Raw genomic sequence first — 18,619 nt, forward strand, 5'->3', positions numbered from 1 at the left:
CATCCCTAATCAAACACCTCTCTCCTAGTGTGTCCATCACTTTGCCCAGGAGTAATGTAAGGCCAACCAAGGCAGTTACCTGCAGGTCACCACACACCCTGTATGAACACAGGCTTCTGGAATTCCCCCAAAGCTCCCAGATTTATTAAAAGTTAATATTAGCAGGCCAGAGATCAGCTCAGCCAGCTCTTTTAGGAGTTGAGAACAAATCACTTGGTCGCGCTGATTTAAATGTTTTTATGCCTAGTAATTTTTATTTTAACATTCTCAGTCACTAATGGACTGGAAAGTACTTCATGGTTCTCTTGTGATTTCAAGACATCAATCTGTTTCTTTGCTAATTGAGAACAGATTATTTCCTGAGCGAGCACTGCACTATTAGCAACTTTGCACTCTCCATGTGATAACAGCTTACACCTTTGGTTTGGCTTAGTTTCTGTACTTTGTGGAAATTCAGAATGCTTCGTTCAGGCAGCCTCCAGCACCTCTCCCAAACCTTTTCACTGTACCTCCCCTTCCTCTCTCTTCCTGTTACAGTAAACTTGAGGAGAAAACCATCTTGGTCCCTGCTCCAAAAACAGCCAGCAACCACTACTCTTTTGGCTCTCTGCTGCCTGACAAACAAACACATTTAAATCAAAGAACTCACAACTCCAAACGCTCAGTGGCAACACTGCAGGCTGAACCCAGCCAACAGGCTGCTCACCAGACACTGCTGACCAACACAGCTGATAACTGGGAATTTTAACATTTCAGCTTTTAAATGACTGAAATTCACTGGGTTTCCATTACACCAATCATACAGTGTGCCCTAGCAAGGCAGGGAAACCACAGTGCTTCTCTTCACAGACAAAGATTTCAGTGGAGGCAAACAATGACAGCGAGGAAGTGCTTTTAGGGATGGGGTGGTTTTCTAAGTTTCGTTTTGTTTTGATTTTTTTCCCCCAAATATATAAGGCTTACTTCAAATCAGACCATCTCTGTACCAGAGCTCCCTGGGCTGGCTTCAAAGCACCTCCACATCACATAATTACTCCTAAACTGACCTCCCAACACCTTGCAAAACATAGGACTCCCACGACCTTGCCCAAATTTAAAATACAGAAGACAACACAAAACTGCAGCTCATTACCACACAGAAAACATCATGTCACACATCCTTAACAGAGCTTACTAACTTGCCACATTCCCGCAGGCAATGCATCCCAGTTGTCCCAAACCTCAGCCACAAACCTTCCCCACACAAGTGGAAAGACTTCTGTCATTCAGTCAAGACAGACAATATTTTCTTTCTTCTAAAACAAGATTGTGTTATATCATTTCTATTTGCCTTGGGGATAGATACTTCACAAAAGGAGAATTTTAGAGACAGCTGAGAACGTCCTGGGGCTTGGTCCAGCTCAGCAGAACACCGCTTACACAGCTCCAGCTTAAATCCCACACCAGATGCCATGACACAGGTAACTAAGAAGACACATGCTTTATTCCATCTTTTCTTCCAATATTCACCCCAACCACCACATGCAAGGTCAGTGAGTGCCTAGAAATCACTCAGCAGCCACTCAGGGCACTACAGTTCACCTTATCCGAGTTGATGATGTCCTTTTTGTTGATGGTGCCCGTGTTCTCTGACTCCACGCCTCCCAGCTCCAGGATGTCCCGTACATCTGCCCCCGTCGCCATGTCTCCGCCTGCCCTCTGGCCTCCTCTGCGCCGTCCTGGCCGTCCCCTCCAGCTCTGGGAGGGCGGGAAACCGGGGGTCGGGGGTTAACTCCCGCGGGGGTATCCCGGACTCATACAAACACGCGTAGGTGCGTGTGTATACACATATACACACGTATATCCGCAAACACACACGCATATACATGCACACGCACACTCACACACTTATATCTACATAGACACACACCCCCCTCGGCCGCCTCCCATCCCCCCGCCAGGCCCAACAACGGGGCCTTGCACCCGGCGGGTCCCGGGGGTTCCGCACGCCGCGCCCGCGGCCCGCAGCCCCGCGGGGGGATCCCGGGAGGCCCGCGGGAGAGCGTGCGGGACGCGGTGCTCCCCGCGCGGCCGCGGCCGCCCCGCTCCGAGCGGGACCCGCGCACCCACCGGCGCCGGCTCCGCGGCCACCGGGACGTGCGACACATACGGCGGCCCGGGCAGCGCCGCTTCCGCTCCCGCCAAGACGCGCCCGGAAGTGCCCGGAGCGCTTTGGGGGCCGCACCACGAGGTGGGGGGGAATGAGGGGGAAGGATTGCGAGTTCGAGTCCCGCCCCTGGCAAGTCGTGGCCTCCCGGCCCGAGGCTGCCGGCACCGCTTTTCCGGCGGCCCCGCGGCAGCGCCCGGACCCGGCCGGGTCTCGGCAGCCCCCGCCCCGCTCAGCGCTCAGAGCCCGCTACAGGCGCAGTTCGCTGCCGCGCCAGGAGGTGGCAGCACGGCCGCGCCCGACCGGCGCTCCCCAGCCCGTCCCGTGGGGCGCGGAGGGGGCGCCGCGAGTCCGTTCGTCTCGCCCACCACGGCCCCCAGTTACCCTGGCCCCGGTCCCTCAGGGGCTCTGTCATGGGTCGCTGCTCTCCCGGGGTCTCAGGGCTGACCCTAATTTCCCGCAGAGCTCATCAGGAGTTTTGCCGTCTCCTTTCCCAGGCGCTCGCTGGCGGTGTGGCCTGTCCCGTTCTCCCCGCCGGCCGTGCCAGGTGCCAGCCCAGTGCCAGCCACACTCGGGCTGTCCCGCCTGGCTTCGTGTGCCACAGCCCGCACTCCTCGCCCTCATGTTCTGTGCTCCAGCGCTCACATGAGGCGGCCCGTGGTGAAAGTTTTATTAATAAGACTGTCTTGTTTCCTCTTCCCTGTGGGAAGAAATGGGGGAACAAGGAAAGGGGCAAAAACAGCCGTGTGGGGCCAGGAGGGACTTCGAGAAACCACCTTCCTGCCAGATGAAGGCAGGGCAAGGCTGCCTGGCAGAGGTTTGCCTGAAGCAGGTGGTTTCTGCACGATGCACAGAGGTACACGGGGACCTGCCACCCATCTTGGATAGCCCAGGAGAGGCTGACAGGAATGTCTTCTCCTGTGCAGCCCTGGGATGAGCTGAGCCCCACTTGCTCTTGCATGAAATCCCTCAATGCCAGCCAGGCTGTGCTGAAATTGCCACCATTCCCATCCTGCTGGTGAACCCTTCCCACAGGGACTGGCACATCACCTCCCTATCAGGGCCTAAACAATGCCAGTGTACCACAGTGGGAACTGGTGACACCCCCAGAGTATCAGCTGTTGCCCCCAGAAATCATTTAATCCCTTTTCTGCCCCTTTCCGCACTGACAGGGATGGCTTTTAGCATCTTGGCCGTTGCAGAAGGGCAGAGCTGATCTGAGGTTTTGCCTGTCCTGCTTATTTGCTCTCAGCTCTGCCTCATCCACCAAGTCCTCCCCCCATCAGTGTATGTGGACATTGCTAATAATTTCTAGCACATTTCCTTGCTCTCTTGCCATAGCTGGCCTGGAAGTGGGGTCCATACTTCCCCAAGGTGGGCTTGCAGAGTGAGACAAGGCTTCCTAACTTTGAAGCCTGCCTGCCCGGCAAGCCTGGCACTGCGGCTCCGTGAGAGAACTTTGTAAGACCAAAAAAGGGGGGGCTCTCTTTTTGCCATTCATGGCGGGTTGTTCGCAGTCTGTTCATCCTGATAAACAGCATTTAAAGAAAACAAAAACCATTTCCAAAAATAAAACCCAGAAACAGATGGGCCATTTAGTGCGTTTTTTGATTGTATCTCCCACTTGCCGGCCTGACCTGCTCAAACCCTATCCCAATAGGACTCAATCTCTGCCTCAGTGTAGGGTGACCAACCATTTCCTCTTCAACAGCCTGCAGCACGTTTTGAGCTCATCTCCCCAGGGTAGAGGCTTTTTGATCTCCTGAATGGTGGAGATTATGGGCAGCTGGAGAGTGCTATTGACGGCTTGCCTCCCCCACACCTCTGTAAGCCTCGGGAGCTGTGTCCCACGAAGACCTGTATGGACCTGTACGTGAAACACATTAGCTGGGTGCTTCTGCTAATGGGCTCATCAGCAGAGCAATTAGCACTGCTTCAAGGGGGCCTGGAGTTATTGTTTCTGGCCATTGTATCCCAAAGCTTGCACTGAGCAAAGGGAAAGGCTGGAAACCTCAGTCACGTGCCGGGTCCATCAGAGTCCACTGGCACAGTGCCCAGATCTGACCACCTAGGTCCTGCCTCGCCAAGGCACAGGGAGAATGGAGGGAATGCAGGTACTCAGGGAAAGCCAGCAGTGACAAGGAGACCACTGCTTCTACGCCCTGGAACTCTGGCCTCGTTGTCCTGTCACTGCAACACCATCGCTGAGCTGGATACCACCGATGTCCAGGGTACCAAGCCTGGGCGATCTGCCACCAAGCAACTGGGGGAGAGATGTGCCCTCAGATTTAGCCGTGGCAGGAAGGGCCCCTCCAGGCCAGCTCCTCACCCACCTCAGGATGCTGGGGAAGGATGCACCTCATGCCCTTTACCAAGCATGACCAAAGGTGACCCCAGGCCAGAGGTGTGCGTGCCTTCTGACCAGGGCTCAGGGTGTGTATGTCTCCCAGACTGGCACCAGCGGAGGAGGACAAGTGCAAACACTGTGGCCAGTGGGGCAGGAGAAGGTTATCTGGGGCCCGGCAGTGGAAAAACTCAGGTGTGTGACTAAGGCACAACAGCGCCAGGTGTGGGTCCAGGCAGGGCAAGTGAGCTGGGAGTTATCGCTTCCCCGTGGCTTCAGGTGCCTGAAGCCAAATGTTTCCTAAGGGTGCGGTGACAGCCACAGCCCCGTTATCGAGGTACCTGGCCCACCCCAAGCAGCATGGACACGGGGACTGGTTGTTCTACCTTCCCCCCCGTGGCAGGGATGGGGCACTTTCCACTGCTCCTCCAGTGGGCGGCTCGAGCCCTGGGAACATACTTCAGCAGGGACATCTTGGTCCTGGGGACCCAAGCTCTGACCTCATGGTGAGGAATGGTCTGTGTTAGCCTGTCCAAGAACCCCCGAACTACCCTCCCACCCTGGAGCATCCAGGCTGCATCCCACCCACAGCACACTTGTCCTCTCCCCAGCTCCAAGCTGTCCCCATGGACCACAGCATCCCCAAATACCAAGCCCTAGCTAAGGAACCTTCAGATCTGCAATGCTCCTTCTTCCTACGGATCAACAATCCCAGACCAGCTGTAGGACCTGTTGGCTGTAGCATGGGGGATTCCTATGAGCTGGGTCATCCCCAGACAACAGAAACCCACTCAAGCGTCTCTTTCACCCCTCTCCAGCTTTGAAGACCCCAGGGCCGGACTCCAACCAGCAGGTGACTACATGGTGCTGGGCCATACCGTGGCCCTGACTCACACTTCTGCTGGGAGCTGTTTCTCCATACCTTGCTCCTTTCCTTTACCCACTTGCCTCCTCATTGGACCAGGTCAGCTGTACCCCAAAACCATGGGGCTTAAGAGTTACAGAGCATTCAGGGATCTCTGCACAGTTCCCATGGTCTTTTTTGACAAGGTGGAAGAGGAAGGGAGGGAGACATGGCCTAGCTCAGGGTTCTCCAGCTGACTGTACATGCCTGTACCACGGGGACTGCACCCCAGCCATGCCTCCCTTTAGTGCTGTCAAAGATGTTTTCTTGCTGCCCTCACCTCATCACTTTCTAGGGCAGGTTTTGCTGGGGACAGTACTGGCCTCCCTCCTCCAATGGAGAGTGTGTCTTAGCCCAGGCAATTGGAAGAGGGTGTTTTTTATTAACAACAAATTAACCATAATTGTCTTTTCCACTCAGCCACTCCTCCTCAGCCATGCTGGTCCATTTGACTACCATGCCCCATTGTGTGCCTGAAGGAGTACCTTGCCCCAGGCAAAGGGGAGCAATCTCAGAGCAGCTGTGCAGGAGCCAAAGCACCTTCCTCTGCTCTCGCCTCTGTTAGCGGCAGCAGAGCCAGACCTCACTCCTGCCCTGGCACAGCAATGATGAAAGGCGAGAAAGAACTGGTTTGTGCTCTGATCTCAGAGCTGAGCCTCAAAACAGCCATGAACCGTCACTCCAGCTCCCAAGATCCTTAGGGGAGGACAGGACAGCAGAGCCAGCCTTTCCAGTGGGACGGGATGGTTGGAGAAATTCATCGTTCCCCTGGAAATAAAAATAATAATCATAATAAAAACACAAAGCCAGAGATTACTTATACGCACACAAACATGCAGGCACGCACTCTCCCCATCTGGCTTTGCCAGCCTGACTCATCGCTAATTCAAACAGCCCACACCTTTCCCTCTCCCTCCATGTGACTTTTTGAACAAGTCTCCAGGGAAGAGACAGAAGTTTTGCCCCAGCTATCCCCTGGCAGTGTAGCCTTGTCCTTGGGTTCTGGTGGTCCCAGGAACAAGATATCCCCAGTACATCATCACAGGCCACCATGTGTTCCAGCACGGTCACCCCTGCACAGGCACCTCTCAGAAAGTGGGGCAAGCAGAGGGTGGAGGCAGCAGTGGAAAGGACAAGTGATTGAGCCTGATGGATCTGTGATACCTGTGGATGCAGGCCCATGGTCCTGATCTCAGGCGTACAGGAAAAACACGATGACCCAAGCTGCTGCCACCCTGCTTGTAATCACCCGTGCTTTTGTACCTGCTCAAGGGCTGACCACAAGGCTGGCTGCTGGCCCCTGAACAAAGAGCCCAACACCAAAATATTAACCACTCCTCAGGGGAACATCAGATCTGCTCTGCCATTCTCATCTGAGCAGGAAAGAGTGGGATCAGCCCAGCTACAACCCACTTCCACTGGCAGGGAAAGCAGCCCCAGGGCACCCCCTAACCTTGGCCAGCCCCTGGGGGTTGCAGTGGTGAGCACAGGAGGAGGGAGCCACTGCCACCACCACCCTGAGCCAAGGCATCATAGAGCCCGTGTGCTCGCTGCACTGCCAGCATGGTGTCAGGTCTGGACAAGTTCCTGCCTTCAGAGGGATTCGTGCATCACAGGTAATCAGCTGTGGGAGGGAGGGAGGGATGGAGCCAGACCTGCTTGCTGAGCTCGGGACCTGCCAGCATACTTGTGCTGAGTCACCAGCTATTAACGCAGGGAAACCTCAGCACATGAACCCCGCCAAGCTGCTGGGCCATCCCCAGGAGGACAGCAGAGACAGCACCCAGGACCCAGGCAGCTGACACCAACCTCCCTCCTGGTTGTGGCCACAAGGCCAGTACTGCAGAGCTCCCACTGTGAAGCACAGCAGGACAGGACTGCTCAGGAAGAATTCAGGACCAGCAAGGTTCTCGATTGAGTTTCGGCTGCCATTCCCCTTGGAGATGACTCACCGCAGGACCAGTCACACCATCCCAGTGCTGCAATTGCCCCATCTGCAGATTAGGGAAACTGAGGCACAGGGAAGTGGGGTGACTCAAGAGCTGTTGCACAGGAGATGCTACTCAGATGCCGAGGCTTGGGCGTTCCCCATCGATCCTCCGCAGCTAACTTAAGCAGAAATGAACATCGATGTAAATATTTACTGACAAACAAGCTCAGCCTCACCCTCTCCTCTTAGAAGAAACCTTTAAAGTAAACTCTCCTGGCCCTTTTATGTTTACATCTTGTTTATTTATTATACAGCAGATCACAATATTTCAACAGTTTGCATATAAAGAAAAGTAACATTTCAGAGTGCAAGAGACCTAACGTGCCCAAGCAGAGAAATGTTAATTAACAATATACACAGACGGGAACAGTGCACTTCCCAAAGCTGAGACTCATCTGTGTTCCCAGCTGGAAGAAAAAATACATTAAAAAAAAAACCAGAAACATTATATATTACTGCTTTGTTTAATTTACAACTTGCTTTGCAGAAGCTGCACATAAAAAGACTCATTTTCTTTTGAGCTTTCTTTTTTGTCTTCTCCCCCCTACAAAAGTTTCAAGTATAGCAGAGACCTGGGCATTCATAGCTGGACTCACTGTCCTTTACATACTAAATTTAAAAAAGCAGCATGGGGAAGGCAGCTGCAGCAGTACCTGGTGTCAACCTGAGGGGAAGGACAAGACAAAATAAAGTAGACGAGCCAGGAGAGACATTTTAGGCTCTTGAGAGGAAAACTGGGAATGGCCAGGACTGGACTGCCCAGTGGGGTCCCAGGCTGGTGACAGGATCATCCCTGCCCTCTGTGCAAGGTGACACTGTGCTGCCAACACCTGCAAACCTTTATACCCATAAGCCAGTCAAATCCCACCCTCATCCCATCCACTCTGGGCTTTGGGTCAGAAGGTTTGTTCTGATGATCACAACCGAAACACCCAGCAACCCATTTTCCAGCACCACAACCAATGTGCCCAACTGGCATGTTCTCCAGCCAAAATGCAGCCCAGAGTCAGCCATCACAGCCCCTAGAGCGGGGGTGGGGGGAGGGGTGCCAGAATCTGGGGGTAGAAGGTTTAGCTGATGCCAAATACAAGCCAGAAGTTCTGGGGACAGATCCCTTATGCACCAGTCCCCCCCATTCACCGAGTATCTGGCTGGGGGGAACCCTCCAGGCATGGGGAGCTGAGTGGTGATGTCTGGGCAGGTGTTTCTTGTAGTTTTGCTCCCCACATACATCCCCAAAGCAGCCCTTCCCCACCACTTGGCTGGGCCAGCTCTCATAGGGACAGGAGGAGAAAACTAGTTAACTACAAGCGGAGAGGGCTGGGTCACCAGGCTACTCCCCATTGCCACCCCTTGCCCGACGCTATTTACACTGTGAGCTGGCTCTGGGGACATCGAGTCCGGCCGCAGCCACGGCTCACATGTGCCGCTTCATATGGAGAGCGAGGTGGTCTGAACGAGAGAAAGCCCGCTCGCAGAGGTGGCACTGGAACGGCCGGTGCCCTGTGTGCTTGCGGTAGTGGCGGGTCAGCTCATCGGAGCGGGCAAATTTCCAGCCACATCCTTCCCAGGTGCAGTGGTAGGGCTTCTCGCCTGCAGAGGAGACGGGGTGTCAATGGGCTTGTAGGTTCCCATCCTCCCTGTGCCTTCAGCTCTATGCTACCCTGCCCGGCATCCCCTATTCCAGAGGGTTCCCTGATCCCCACCCTTAGGAAATGGGAGCCCCACTGCGCACCTCTGCCTGCTCAGCTTTCCCATTCTGTCTCCCATTTTTCTGCCCTTTCCCAACTGCAAATAGGGCATCCTTGCCCCATTACAGCACCCTCCTATGTGCCCCTGCTTCACTTCAAACTGTGGGTGCCCCTGCTGTGGGGTGGCACCACGTGCCCTGTCCCAGCTCGGCCAGAGGGTCTCATCATACAAACGCCCAGTCTGTCTCCCTGTTATGTTCGTCCCTAGCCCAAGTGGAGGGCTTCTTCATGACCCCAAGTCCTACCACTTCAGGCACCCCTGGGTCCCGAAGCCAGCAACTGGAGGCGCCACAAGAGCCGTCTCGCTACATGCCTTGGTCCCCAAATGTCCCAGCCCCACCATGGAGGTGCTTCTGAGCACTTCGTGGGCCATCCCCATTGCCCCCTGCCCCACACGCAGAGCGCCTGCACACAGCCCCATGCCGACTGCGGGCTATCTCTGGGTGCCCTCACACAGCCCCCACCACGGGAACCCACCGCGCACTCCCTGACATACCACAGGGGGCTTCTCCACGAGACAACAAACCGCCCCCCCGACGCCCCTTCACACCCCAGGAACCACGCTTGCGGGTCTCACCACGTGCCGCGGTAACACACACACCACAGAGGTCCCGAGCCTCTGTGCGCGTCCCCGCCCGGCGCGCCCTTACCTGTGTGGGTCCGCATGTGCGCCTTGAGATGCGAGCTCTTGGTGTAGGTCTTGCCGCAGCCCGGGTATTCACAGTTGTGCGTGGCCGTTCGCTTGCGCGCCCACGAGCGGCGGCCGCGTTTGGGCTTGCAGTCCTCGGGGGGAGCCCCGGCCGGGAAGTACTCCAGCACCGGCGAGTTGGGCGGCGTGACCAGCAGCCCGGGCAGCCCCGCCGGGCCCGGCCCCGGCCCCTTCAGAGGCTCCCTGAAAACACTGAAATGTCCATGAAACTGCGGTGGCGGCTGGGGGGCGAAGTGGGGCGCGTAGCGGTGCGGGGCCACGGCGTAGTGGGGCGGCAGGTCGGACAAGAGGTGGGGATCGGCGCCAGGCAGCGGCTCCTCCGGGGGCCCCAAGCGGCCATGGGGGAAGCCCGGGTAGGGCAGCGGCGGCCCCGGCACCGGTCCCGGCCCGGGACCCGGCGCCACGCGCGGCTTGTGCTCGCCACCGCCCGGTGCCAGGTACTCGGGGGCGGACATCCCCAGCATGCAGGCGCGCTCCTCCGGCTGCTCCTTCTTGATGCGGGGCCCGAAGGACTGCGCGGGGTCCAGGGGCAGTGGGCGGGCTAGGGCCGGGTGGAGGGGCGGGTGGTGATGGGGGTGAGGGTGATGGTGGGGGCCGCCGGGCACCCGCAGCTCCGTGTACTCCCTCCGCTGCGGGTCGTAGTGGCCGGGCAGGTCCGGGGTGAGCAGCTCAGCCACGTAGCTGTGGCCTTGGCCCTCGGGGTAAGGCGCCGAGAACTTGCCCGGCGTCGAGTACGAGCCGTCGCTGTCATAGGTGGTGCCACAGCTCTCGGGGGTCTCGGGAAGGGGGTAGTTGGGGCCGGTCGGCCCCTGCCCGCCACTGCTGGTGTGCGCCAGGATGAAGTCCAAGTCCACGAACTTGCCCAGGTCGTCCTCCTCCCGCTTGACGGTAGCGGGGCCATCCTGCTGTAGCATCCTCTGCGGGACAATGAAGCGTCAGGATCGGCGGGGAGACGGTTGCGGCGACACCCGCCGTCCCAGCACCGCGGCCCGCGCCTCCCCCCAACCCGTCCGACGGGTCGGCACCACTCCGGCTTGCGCTGCGCCGCCCCCGGGGCGCCCTCCGACGGCAGCAAGGCGGCCCGCCCCCCACTCCCCAGCCGGGCTGAGCCTCAGCCCGGAACGTATCCCCCCTTGCCACCCCCTCCCCGGTGCCAGGCGCTTACGTGGAGCATGTCGGCGGGCCGCTCCTCTAGCGGCATCAAGTTGGCGAAAGTGGAGATAGAGGGCAGGGCGCTCTCGTCCACGGCCGCCGCCATGGCGAGCCGGGCCCAGGCAGCGGGGCCGGGGCGGGCTGGGGGAGCGCGGTGCGCGGAGCCCGGCACCGCTCCGCTCCCCGTGGCAGCAGCGCTGCTCTGCGCCGCCCCGCGCCCCTAAGCTGTTAACAGCATGGCTGCGCCCCGATTGGTCCGGCCCCGCATTGATATTCACCGCTGCCGCTTGCCATTGGCTCTGCTGTAGCCCGAGCCACGCCCCCTCTGGCCAGGCTGCCCCGGCGGGCGGGGGTCGGCGGTTGCTGCTGCCCCGACGGCGCTCGGAGTCCGGCGGGACTGGAGAGGACGGGGCAGAGCGGCGGGGTCTCCACGCTCTGCTCTGCCCTGCTCTGCGGGAGTGTCCCACGGGGGAGAAGAGACAAAGGCGCTGTTGTGGATCGCGGAGGCCAGAATCCTGCCCGCGACGTGAACGGGGCAGCGGCGCCCTTAAGCCTTGTCCACACCACGAGCGGGGAGGGAGGCTGTAGGTGGCAGAGCCGGAGGTCCCCTGGCACCCTGTCCCGAGTGGGGCAGGGGCAATGGCTGTGTCACATGCACCCGTGCGTAGAGGCAGAGAGTGCCGGAGAGGTCTGGCGCAGGGGTACAGGTAAAAGCATTCCAGCCGGTGTCCCGGGCACTACACCCGCCACGGGGGCCACCGAGCGCGTCAGCGAGCGAAGGTGCGGTCCCAAAAAGGGGCGCTTGTGCCAACCATAGGAGCTGAAGCAGATAGCCGAGCCGCGGTTCCCTCACACCCCCACGCCACTCGTTTCATGTAAGCGAACTCGTGTAGCCGCGTCCTCCCGCGCCGCTGCTGTCGGTGAGGCAATCAGCAGCACAGAGCGTACCAGTTCGCATCTGGCTGCGTGCAGGGTGCGTGTGCAAGCGGAGATAACTGCTCGTCGGGGGTTGGCACCCTGCCAGCATCGCCTCATCTCGCCCCACAGCCCCCACGATATGTTCGTCTGCCTTCCCTAGGGACCAGTGCTGTGGCTGAGTCTCAGATCCCCCCGGCACAGGGGGCATGGGCCGGCTGTCCCACCCTGCCCACCCCGAGCGGCCCCTGGGACAGTGCTGTCCTCCTGAGGGCTTCCCATGGCAGGGGACACAAGGACAGCAGGTTGTCCTACCATACAGGAGACACTCAAGTCACCCACCCTATTCTGGCTGGTTGGATGACGGCACAGAAACCCAGGGCACTGAGCAGGCGTCCCTGGGGGCTCTCTGCCTCCCTGTCCGGCTCACAGCAAGGTCTTCTGTGTTTGGCCCCCATCCAGCCAGTACCAGGAATGGCCCTGCTACTGTTGCGCTCCTCAAGAAGCAATGGCCCTTATCTCTTGGAGCCTGTCTCCCTGCTTTCTGGAGCTGTTCATCTCCAGATACCTTTCTAAGAACTGAGGCTGCTGCCTGCTCTATTCAGAAGCAAGGAGTCAATTTAAAAAAAAACAAATATAAACACCAAAGGTGAGGTGTGCACACACCACATGCACATGCCGCTTCTGAATCCAAAGCTACTCTACCAGTTGCTCTCATCACCACGCTTTAATTATAAGGGTGGAGCATTGCAATAAATTATTTCAGTAATCCAGTGGAACAACAACAATTCAGATCTTCCCCCTTTTACCAAGAATCCCTGCCCTGGTTTCCAGAGCACATGTTGGGCTGCTTCCTGGGCCCCATCTGCTTGTCTGCCAGCAAGGCAGCAGGTTTATTAATGTCACCTATTGGATCAAAACACATGGGCTCCAAAGTCCTTCCTTGGAAAAAGTCACCTCCAAAGTGGCAAAGAAGCATGTGGGTATTACTTGAAATTACTTTTAGTTTGCTTCCCAGGGTAGTTTATTCAAGTCACCAGTTAATCCCATTACTTGTTTCTTGGCCAAATAATAATTAATAGCAAGGCAGTTCCTGCCCCAAACTTTTACAGATAAGTGAGAGAAGATGCCATAGGAGACAAACACTAATTCCTCTTGGTTTTCCCATTTTCCAGGCACTTTTGGCACCTGCATCAATGCTGATTTATTTTGAGAGGCGTCGCCAACAGATCAGCTTCGTTTTTACAGCCAATATTTCTTGCAAATGTGGGATATTCCCCAGGAAACTCTTTTTACTGATGCTCTGGTGGGAGGGCCAGCACGGCGGAGAGCAGCAGCATGCCAGGCACCACAACAACACAAGCACTGCCAGCACTGACTGTGCAGGGAGCCAGGAGTGCGTCACGGGCAGGGTTTTCCTGCTGCGAGCCATGAGGTGGGCACAGGGGCTCTCTGCCACAGCCTTGTCAGCCCCTCAGCCACAGAAGCCCCCTCTTAAGTGAATGGGAGGTGAGCAGGAGCAGACAGTGCACGCACTGCCCACTGTTGACAGAAGCCCATTTAGGAAACATGGGTTATCTCTGGTGCCGCTACAGCAGACTGTAAAGTTGCTGGCATCCCAAGAGATCAAACAGCAGCCAGGCAAGAGGGCAAACAGGAGGTGGGAAAGGCCACCCACTCAGGTGATGGCTAAAGAGGAAAGGGTTAATGGTTATCCTTGCTTTTGGCACATGTGGCAGCAGAGGAGTGAGGAGCATGGCTTCCCCAGCATGGTGCCAGAGGTGGCCCCGTCCAAACAAGAGCATTGTCAGCCTGGCCAACACTTCCACAGTGCCATGGCACCCTCCCTAATGGCACACTGCACGTGTGCGATGGGCAGGGAGACAATGCCCTGTGGCACTGCCAGAGGTGGAATTGGTGCCCAGGTTGCTCAGCAGGGCTCCCAGGAGACCCAGAGTGGTCCTCTACCCCACAAAACATTGGGGACTGAAAAACACCTGCACTGCATCCCTTTTTGTTCTGTGACCTGGAGTTGGGAGACTGGAGTGAACCCAAGGACTCTCCTTCAGAGTATCTCCAGTGCCCCCTCTCCAACAGCATCACAGCCCAGAGATTTCCTGCTTCAGTGAGAGGTGAAACCCAAGTCCCAAAAGCTCCACAGAGGACTCCATGAGAGGTGCCAGGGAGATCCACACCATAGATCACCCTAAACAATTGTGACACTCCAGGGTTACATCCCTGAGAGCAGAAAATTAATCAGGCTGGGTTTTACTCTCTGTCTTCCCCTCTGCATGGTACTGGCCTGCCTAGAGAAGGGTCCAGGAGCTCCCAGACCTGCCTGTATGCCCAAAGCCCCCTTGCCCTCCTGAAAAGAGGAACTGAAAATGAAATTAAAGCATAATTCAATCCGGAGCAGGTCCAGAGTAAAGTCATCTGCTCTTATCGTGTGCTGGCAGGCTCTTCCCGCTCCGCAACAAACACAATGTTATCAGGGCACAGAGGGCAGATTCGTTTGCACCGGCCGAGCAAGCTGCTGTGTCCGCCCTGCCTGCCCTGGGGTCTGGGGAGCACCGGGATGCACGGCCAAGGACCGGGGCTGCCAGGGGCTCGGGGAGGCAGGCAGCACCCCGGCAGCACCGACAGGGAGCTCAGTCCCAGGGCGGGGTACTTTGGCTGGAGGCCATATCCAGCCTCCCTGCGCAGCTCTCTAGCCAGAGGAGACGGGGCAGTTTGCTCCCAGTGAATGTCAGCACAGAGCAAAGCCTACAGAGGGGCAGGGGCCACGAGCGATGTCTTTGCCTACGGGAATTTACGTGGCCTCGTCTTCCATGGGTGCTGCCCAGCCGCTTGGCCAGGAGGCTGCCAGGCTGGCAGATCTTGGCATCCTACACCCTGGCAAAGCAACCCAGCGGCAGCCCCAGACCCCGCACACACTCCCAGCCCCACTGCATCGCCGGGACCGCATCCTGCTTTGATCTCTGCCTGCTGCCTGACTGTGCCCTGGTGGCTGCGGGGCCAGCGCAGCCCTCTCCGTCCCTCTTTATATACCCCTGTTATTTTTAACTCTGCCTACGCAAATCCCGAATCCGGAATGAGCAGCGGCCGGGGGCCAAGGGGAAATGGACATGGTGCAAATTTCCTGCCCTTTTTACCTCTCTTCCTCTATAACATACAGCAACGTTTTTCCTCCACTTCTTAACTTTCACTGGTACAGGGAAGCTGAAAGCTCCAGGCTCTGCGTAGAGCCACAAGGTCCAGCACTGCAATGGACGGGGTATCCCACTCGGCAGGGACAGCGCACTCAGCATGGTGCCAGGAGATGTCCCTACCCATAGCACACACCGCAGGCTCCGTCAGCAGTGCGACGCACTGGAGACATCCGGACAGCCCTCGCAGCAGCAGCAGCCTCACGTGCAAACACGTGTGCTCACGTGCCAGCCCGGGGCCCATCCTTCCCCCTGGCCAGAGCTCTGGCCCCAGCCACAGCAGCTGGGACTGGACCACAGCCATGGGAGCCATTCCCTTTTCCCACTCACAAAAGTGCTGGACAAGACCTGTGACACCCCAGCAGCTCCAGTAACAGGAGGAATCGCTGTTTTCTGGTTCCTCGTAAGCAACAAGGAGGAGTAACACAGGATATTCTTCCCAACATCTCTGGTTTAATCTTAAAAAAACCCCCTACAACACAAAGTGCCCCAGCAAGTTGCACAGGGTGTTTTGCAGAGCATATCATGATATGGCTGCAGTGCCCAGGGGATGTGCATGTTAGAACTCTTCTCTCACGTGTGGAGATTAATAGCTGTGAAAGCAAATTGCCTACAAAAGTTCCAAATGACACAGGTAAACATCTCTGCCACTCTTTTCCGGGCAGTGTCCATCCCTCCTCCCAGCTATATTCTAAGGTACTCATCTGCAATGAACCTGGATTCTCAGTCAGTGGGGAAAACCTCCCTTGCCACGCACAGAGGCAGGAAAATGTGGATGCCAAGGCCAGTGCTGGTCAGACCTGATCCACTGAGATTTACACCATCTCCCAGCCTGGAGAAAGCCTGGCTAGCCCTAGAGCCTGGGCGCTGGTGTGGCTGCAGCATCCAGTCACTGCTGGGCCAGTGGAGGAACAATTTTCCAACGGGAGCTGTGGGATGGGGTTGAGTGAACGGTCTGCACCATGAGTCACTGGCACCCATGGGGACACAGCTCGGTGTGAGGCAGTGGGGGACAGCCCAGGTGACCACAGAACAAGCAAGGAGCTGGAGAACTCTGTGTGGAAACTTTTTTCCAGGTAATTTGGTTTTGTTATTCCTCTCGTGCAGCTATCCGCCTAGAGCCACACTGCCAGTGTAAATCACACACCGTAGTGCATTGCATGGAAAACTCATCCTGCCACCACCCCATGCTCCTGGGACACTGCACCAAGGCCACCACTATGGCACAGGCTGCTGGAATCAATCACAGCCAGCCACATGTGGCTGCTGCAGTGGTTTTACAGAAGCAGCCCACAAAAGTTCATCCTCCCACCCGTGACACTAGTGGGGCGTCTGGCAGGATCAGTGGCCACCCTGTGTCAAGAGCCCTCTGCACTGGCATTACACAGGGTGCTTCATTCTGCTCCAGGAAGTGGCATTTAATTACCCAGCCTCCTGGTAGTAAATAGGTTTCCAACACATTACAAAAGGCTGTATTACTTTTTTTTTATCCCCAGCCTTGCTCATGCTCTGCACCGGTGAGCTCATCCCCTGGGAATACCGTCTCCAAAATAGATTCACTCCCTTGTTGGAAATAATCAAATGGGAATCCAAGCTGCTGAGCCCAAGCCCAATTCCTCCCTTTGTTCTGGGGCTCTGGCAGTGAAGGGGTTCGGAGCAGGGTGACAGGAACTTGCCTTCTCTTTAATTGACCTCCGATGATGAAACAATCAACCAAACGATTTAGAAATGTGCATCCAGTGAGATCATCAGGAAAACTTCTCCACGAAGGGGCCTGGGGAAAGGAAGGTGCGGTAATCCACCTGCCCCAGCCGCCTCGGCAGGCCTCACTGCATGGCACAACGTGGCACAGCATGGCATGGTGTGTCACAGCCACCCAGCGCCTCTTGGGCTGCCTTGCTGTGGCTTCATGCCAGAAGCTGCCTCACTAGGTCCAACATGGGGAAACAGTACAGCTAGACCTGTCCCAGTGAGGACATCTGCTCCCATGGGACATCTGTCCTCCTTGTTTCCAGCCCCAGCCCATCCTTAGCTACTGGGCACCCATTTATCCCAAGCCAGCACCAAGTGGTAGTGCTGCCTGTCTCCACTCCCAGACTCACTGCAAGTGCTGCCACCCCAATGGGCATTTCTAGGACAACATTCCATGATGTTGTGGTGGAAAAACCCTCCCAGCCCCACAAGCACTGCATCCCTGGAGATTTCTATCTCTTGCACCCTTTCCCCAGCTTTTTGTAGCCTGGCAGGAGGGCAGCCACCCGGGAAGGGCTGGCATGGCTCCCTGGCCCCAGCTGTGCCGCTGGGGCTGCCCCGACTTCCCCAGCCCAGGTCAGTGCACGCTCCAGCTTGGCATGTGGCAGGCACTAATTTTGGCCCAAAGGGTTTCCCTTCAGCAGACTCTGCCGCCAGGGTGGTTTTGAAGACAATCTTAGCCAGAGTCTTCCTTCCTCGACTGCCAGCAATCCGGAGCCAGGCTGGTGTGTTTGTGTTGTGTGTACATGCGTGTGTGTATCTCCAAACCGCAACAAATATTTCATATTCGTTTTCTTTCTTTCCCCATTTTTTTTTTTTTTTTTTTTTTCCCTCCAAGCCCTTGGCTGTGGTATTTAAATAGTAGGTGTGGTCCCGGAGCTGTGTGCCAAAACCAACACCAGTTCCAGAGCAGATAACCCTGCGAGCAAATGCAGCAGCGAAACCACACTGAACTGCTGGGAGAGCTGTGCTGGGATGGGCAGTACTGCTGGGTATGGCCATGGCATGGCCCTCTGGGCAGGCAAGCAGCAAGCAGGCACAGTGGCCACATGGCTCCCTGGCCCGACACAGAAGCTCAGCCAAAGGGGCCAGGTGAAGGGAGGAGATGTTGGAGTCAGCATGTCCAGCTGAAGGGCCATGCTCTAGCTGCTCATCATGTACAGCCAGGAGCTGTTTGGGATGGACCCAGATGGTCTTTTGGGATTTGTTTGTTTGAGGTTTTTTTTTTAATAAATCAAGGCAAAACATGTTACTTAATCATCTATTTTTCATATTATGAACTATCTAAAGTATTTGTTTGTTAAAAGGGCTACTTTTCTCCCCCAAAAATGTAGAGCCTGAGCAAGTCAGAGAAGTCCCTCCAGTGTTTTAAAAGCAGTTTGCAAAGAAACTTTCTTACGCCCTGATGTTTTTCTCATCCAAGCTGAAAGCCCTGAAATATGGTGAACGTCATGTATTTCAGCATGAGTCACCCAGAGAGAACCAGCTGTGTCACCTTCCCTGGCAGTGCTGGCTGTGCCTGTGTGTACTGGGGACAGTGGGGATGGAGGGGACCTCTGGGTACTCTTCATCCAAGGATGGATAGACATAAGTCAGTTCAGGCAGGAGAGCAATGAAGAAGGATTGCTGCATACCCAGAGCTGGAATGCCACCCTCCCCTTCCCTGGGGCAACTGCTATTTTTGGGGATGGAGTAGCCATGAAGTTTTGAAGATTCATGGTGCAAGCATAATCCCCAGGAAGTTCACAAA

At 56.5% G+C, this 18,619-nt stretch overlaps 2 protein-coding genes and 2 long non-coding RNA genes across 12 annotated transcripts in view; 2 read left to right on the forward strand and 2 right to left on the reverse strand.

Moving 5' to 3' along the window:
* The window catches only part of DMAP1 (DNA methyltransferase 1 associated protein 1), a 34,221-nt gene extending 26,762 nt beyond the window's left edge, over window positions 1-7,459 (reverse strand). Inside the window, exons 1-4 of one of the 7 annotated variants that reach the window (XM_066324995.1) lie at window positions 7,204-7,459; window positions 5,880-6,162; window positions 3,841-4,409; window positions 1,582-1,737 (exon numbers count right to left, since the gene is read on the reverse strand). In XM_066324995.1, the coding sequence (XP_066181092.1) occupies window positions 1,582-1,737; window positions 3,841-3,843 (159 nt within the window). In that variant the 5' untranslated portion in view covers window positions 3,844-4,409; window positions 5,880-6,162; window positions 7,204-7,459. The other 6 variants (XM_066324998.1, XM_066324996.1, XM_066324997.1 and 3 more) reach the window with 6 other exon arrangements.
* Window positions 7,460-7,604: 145 nt separating this feature from the next.
* LOC136364876 (Krueppel-like factor 2) lies at window positions 7,605-15,259 on the reverse strand. Of its 2 annotated transcripts, none has more exons than XM_066325003.1 (3): window positions 15,064-15,259; window positions 9,786-10,761; window positions 7,605-8,977 (listed from the first exon to the last, which is right to left on the reverse strand). In XM_066325003.1, the coding sequence occupies exons 1-3, from the start codon at window positions 15,217-15,219 to the stop codon at window positions 8,802-8,804; spliced, it is 1,308 nt and encodes a 435-aa protein (XP_066181100.1). In that variant the 5' UTR covers window positions 15,220-15,259; the 3' UTR covers window positions 7,605-8,801. The 2 variants fall into 2 exon arrangements, with proteins under 2 accessions (XP_066181100.1, XP_066181101.1); XM_066325004.1 differs by lacking the exon at window positions 15,064-15,259 and adding an exon at window positions 11,010-11,235.
* Window positions 11,553-14,323, forward strand: LOC136364880 (uncharacterized). The gene is made up of 2 exons (XR_010744221.1): window positions 11,553-12,890; window positions 13,087-14,323. It is a non-coding gene; the product is annotated as an uncharacterized lncRNA (long non-coding RNA).
* LOC136364879 (uncharacterized) lies at window positions 15,123-18,121 on the forward strand. Of its 2 annotated transcripts, none has more exons than XR_010744219.1 (2): window positions 15,123-16,193; window positions 16,614-18,121. It is a non-coding gene; the product is annotated as an uncharacterized lncRNA (long non-coding RNA). The 2 variants fall into 2 exon arrangements; XR_010744220.1 differs by having other exon boundaries at window positions 17,708-18,121.
* Window positions 18,122-18,619: the final 498 nt, after the last annotated feature.

The sequence above is a fragment of the Sylvia atricapilla genome, chromosome 9, assembly GCF_009819655.1.
Source record: "Sylvia atricapilla isolate bSylAtr1 chromosome 9, bSylAtr1.pri, whole genome shotgun sequence".
NCBI lineage: Eukaryota > Metazoa > Chordata > Aves > Passeriformes > Sylviidae > Sylvia > Sylvia atricapilla.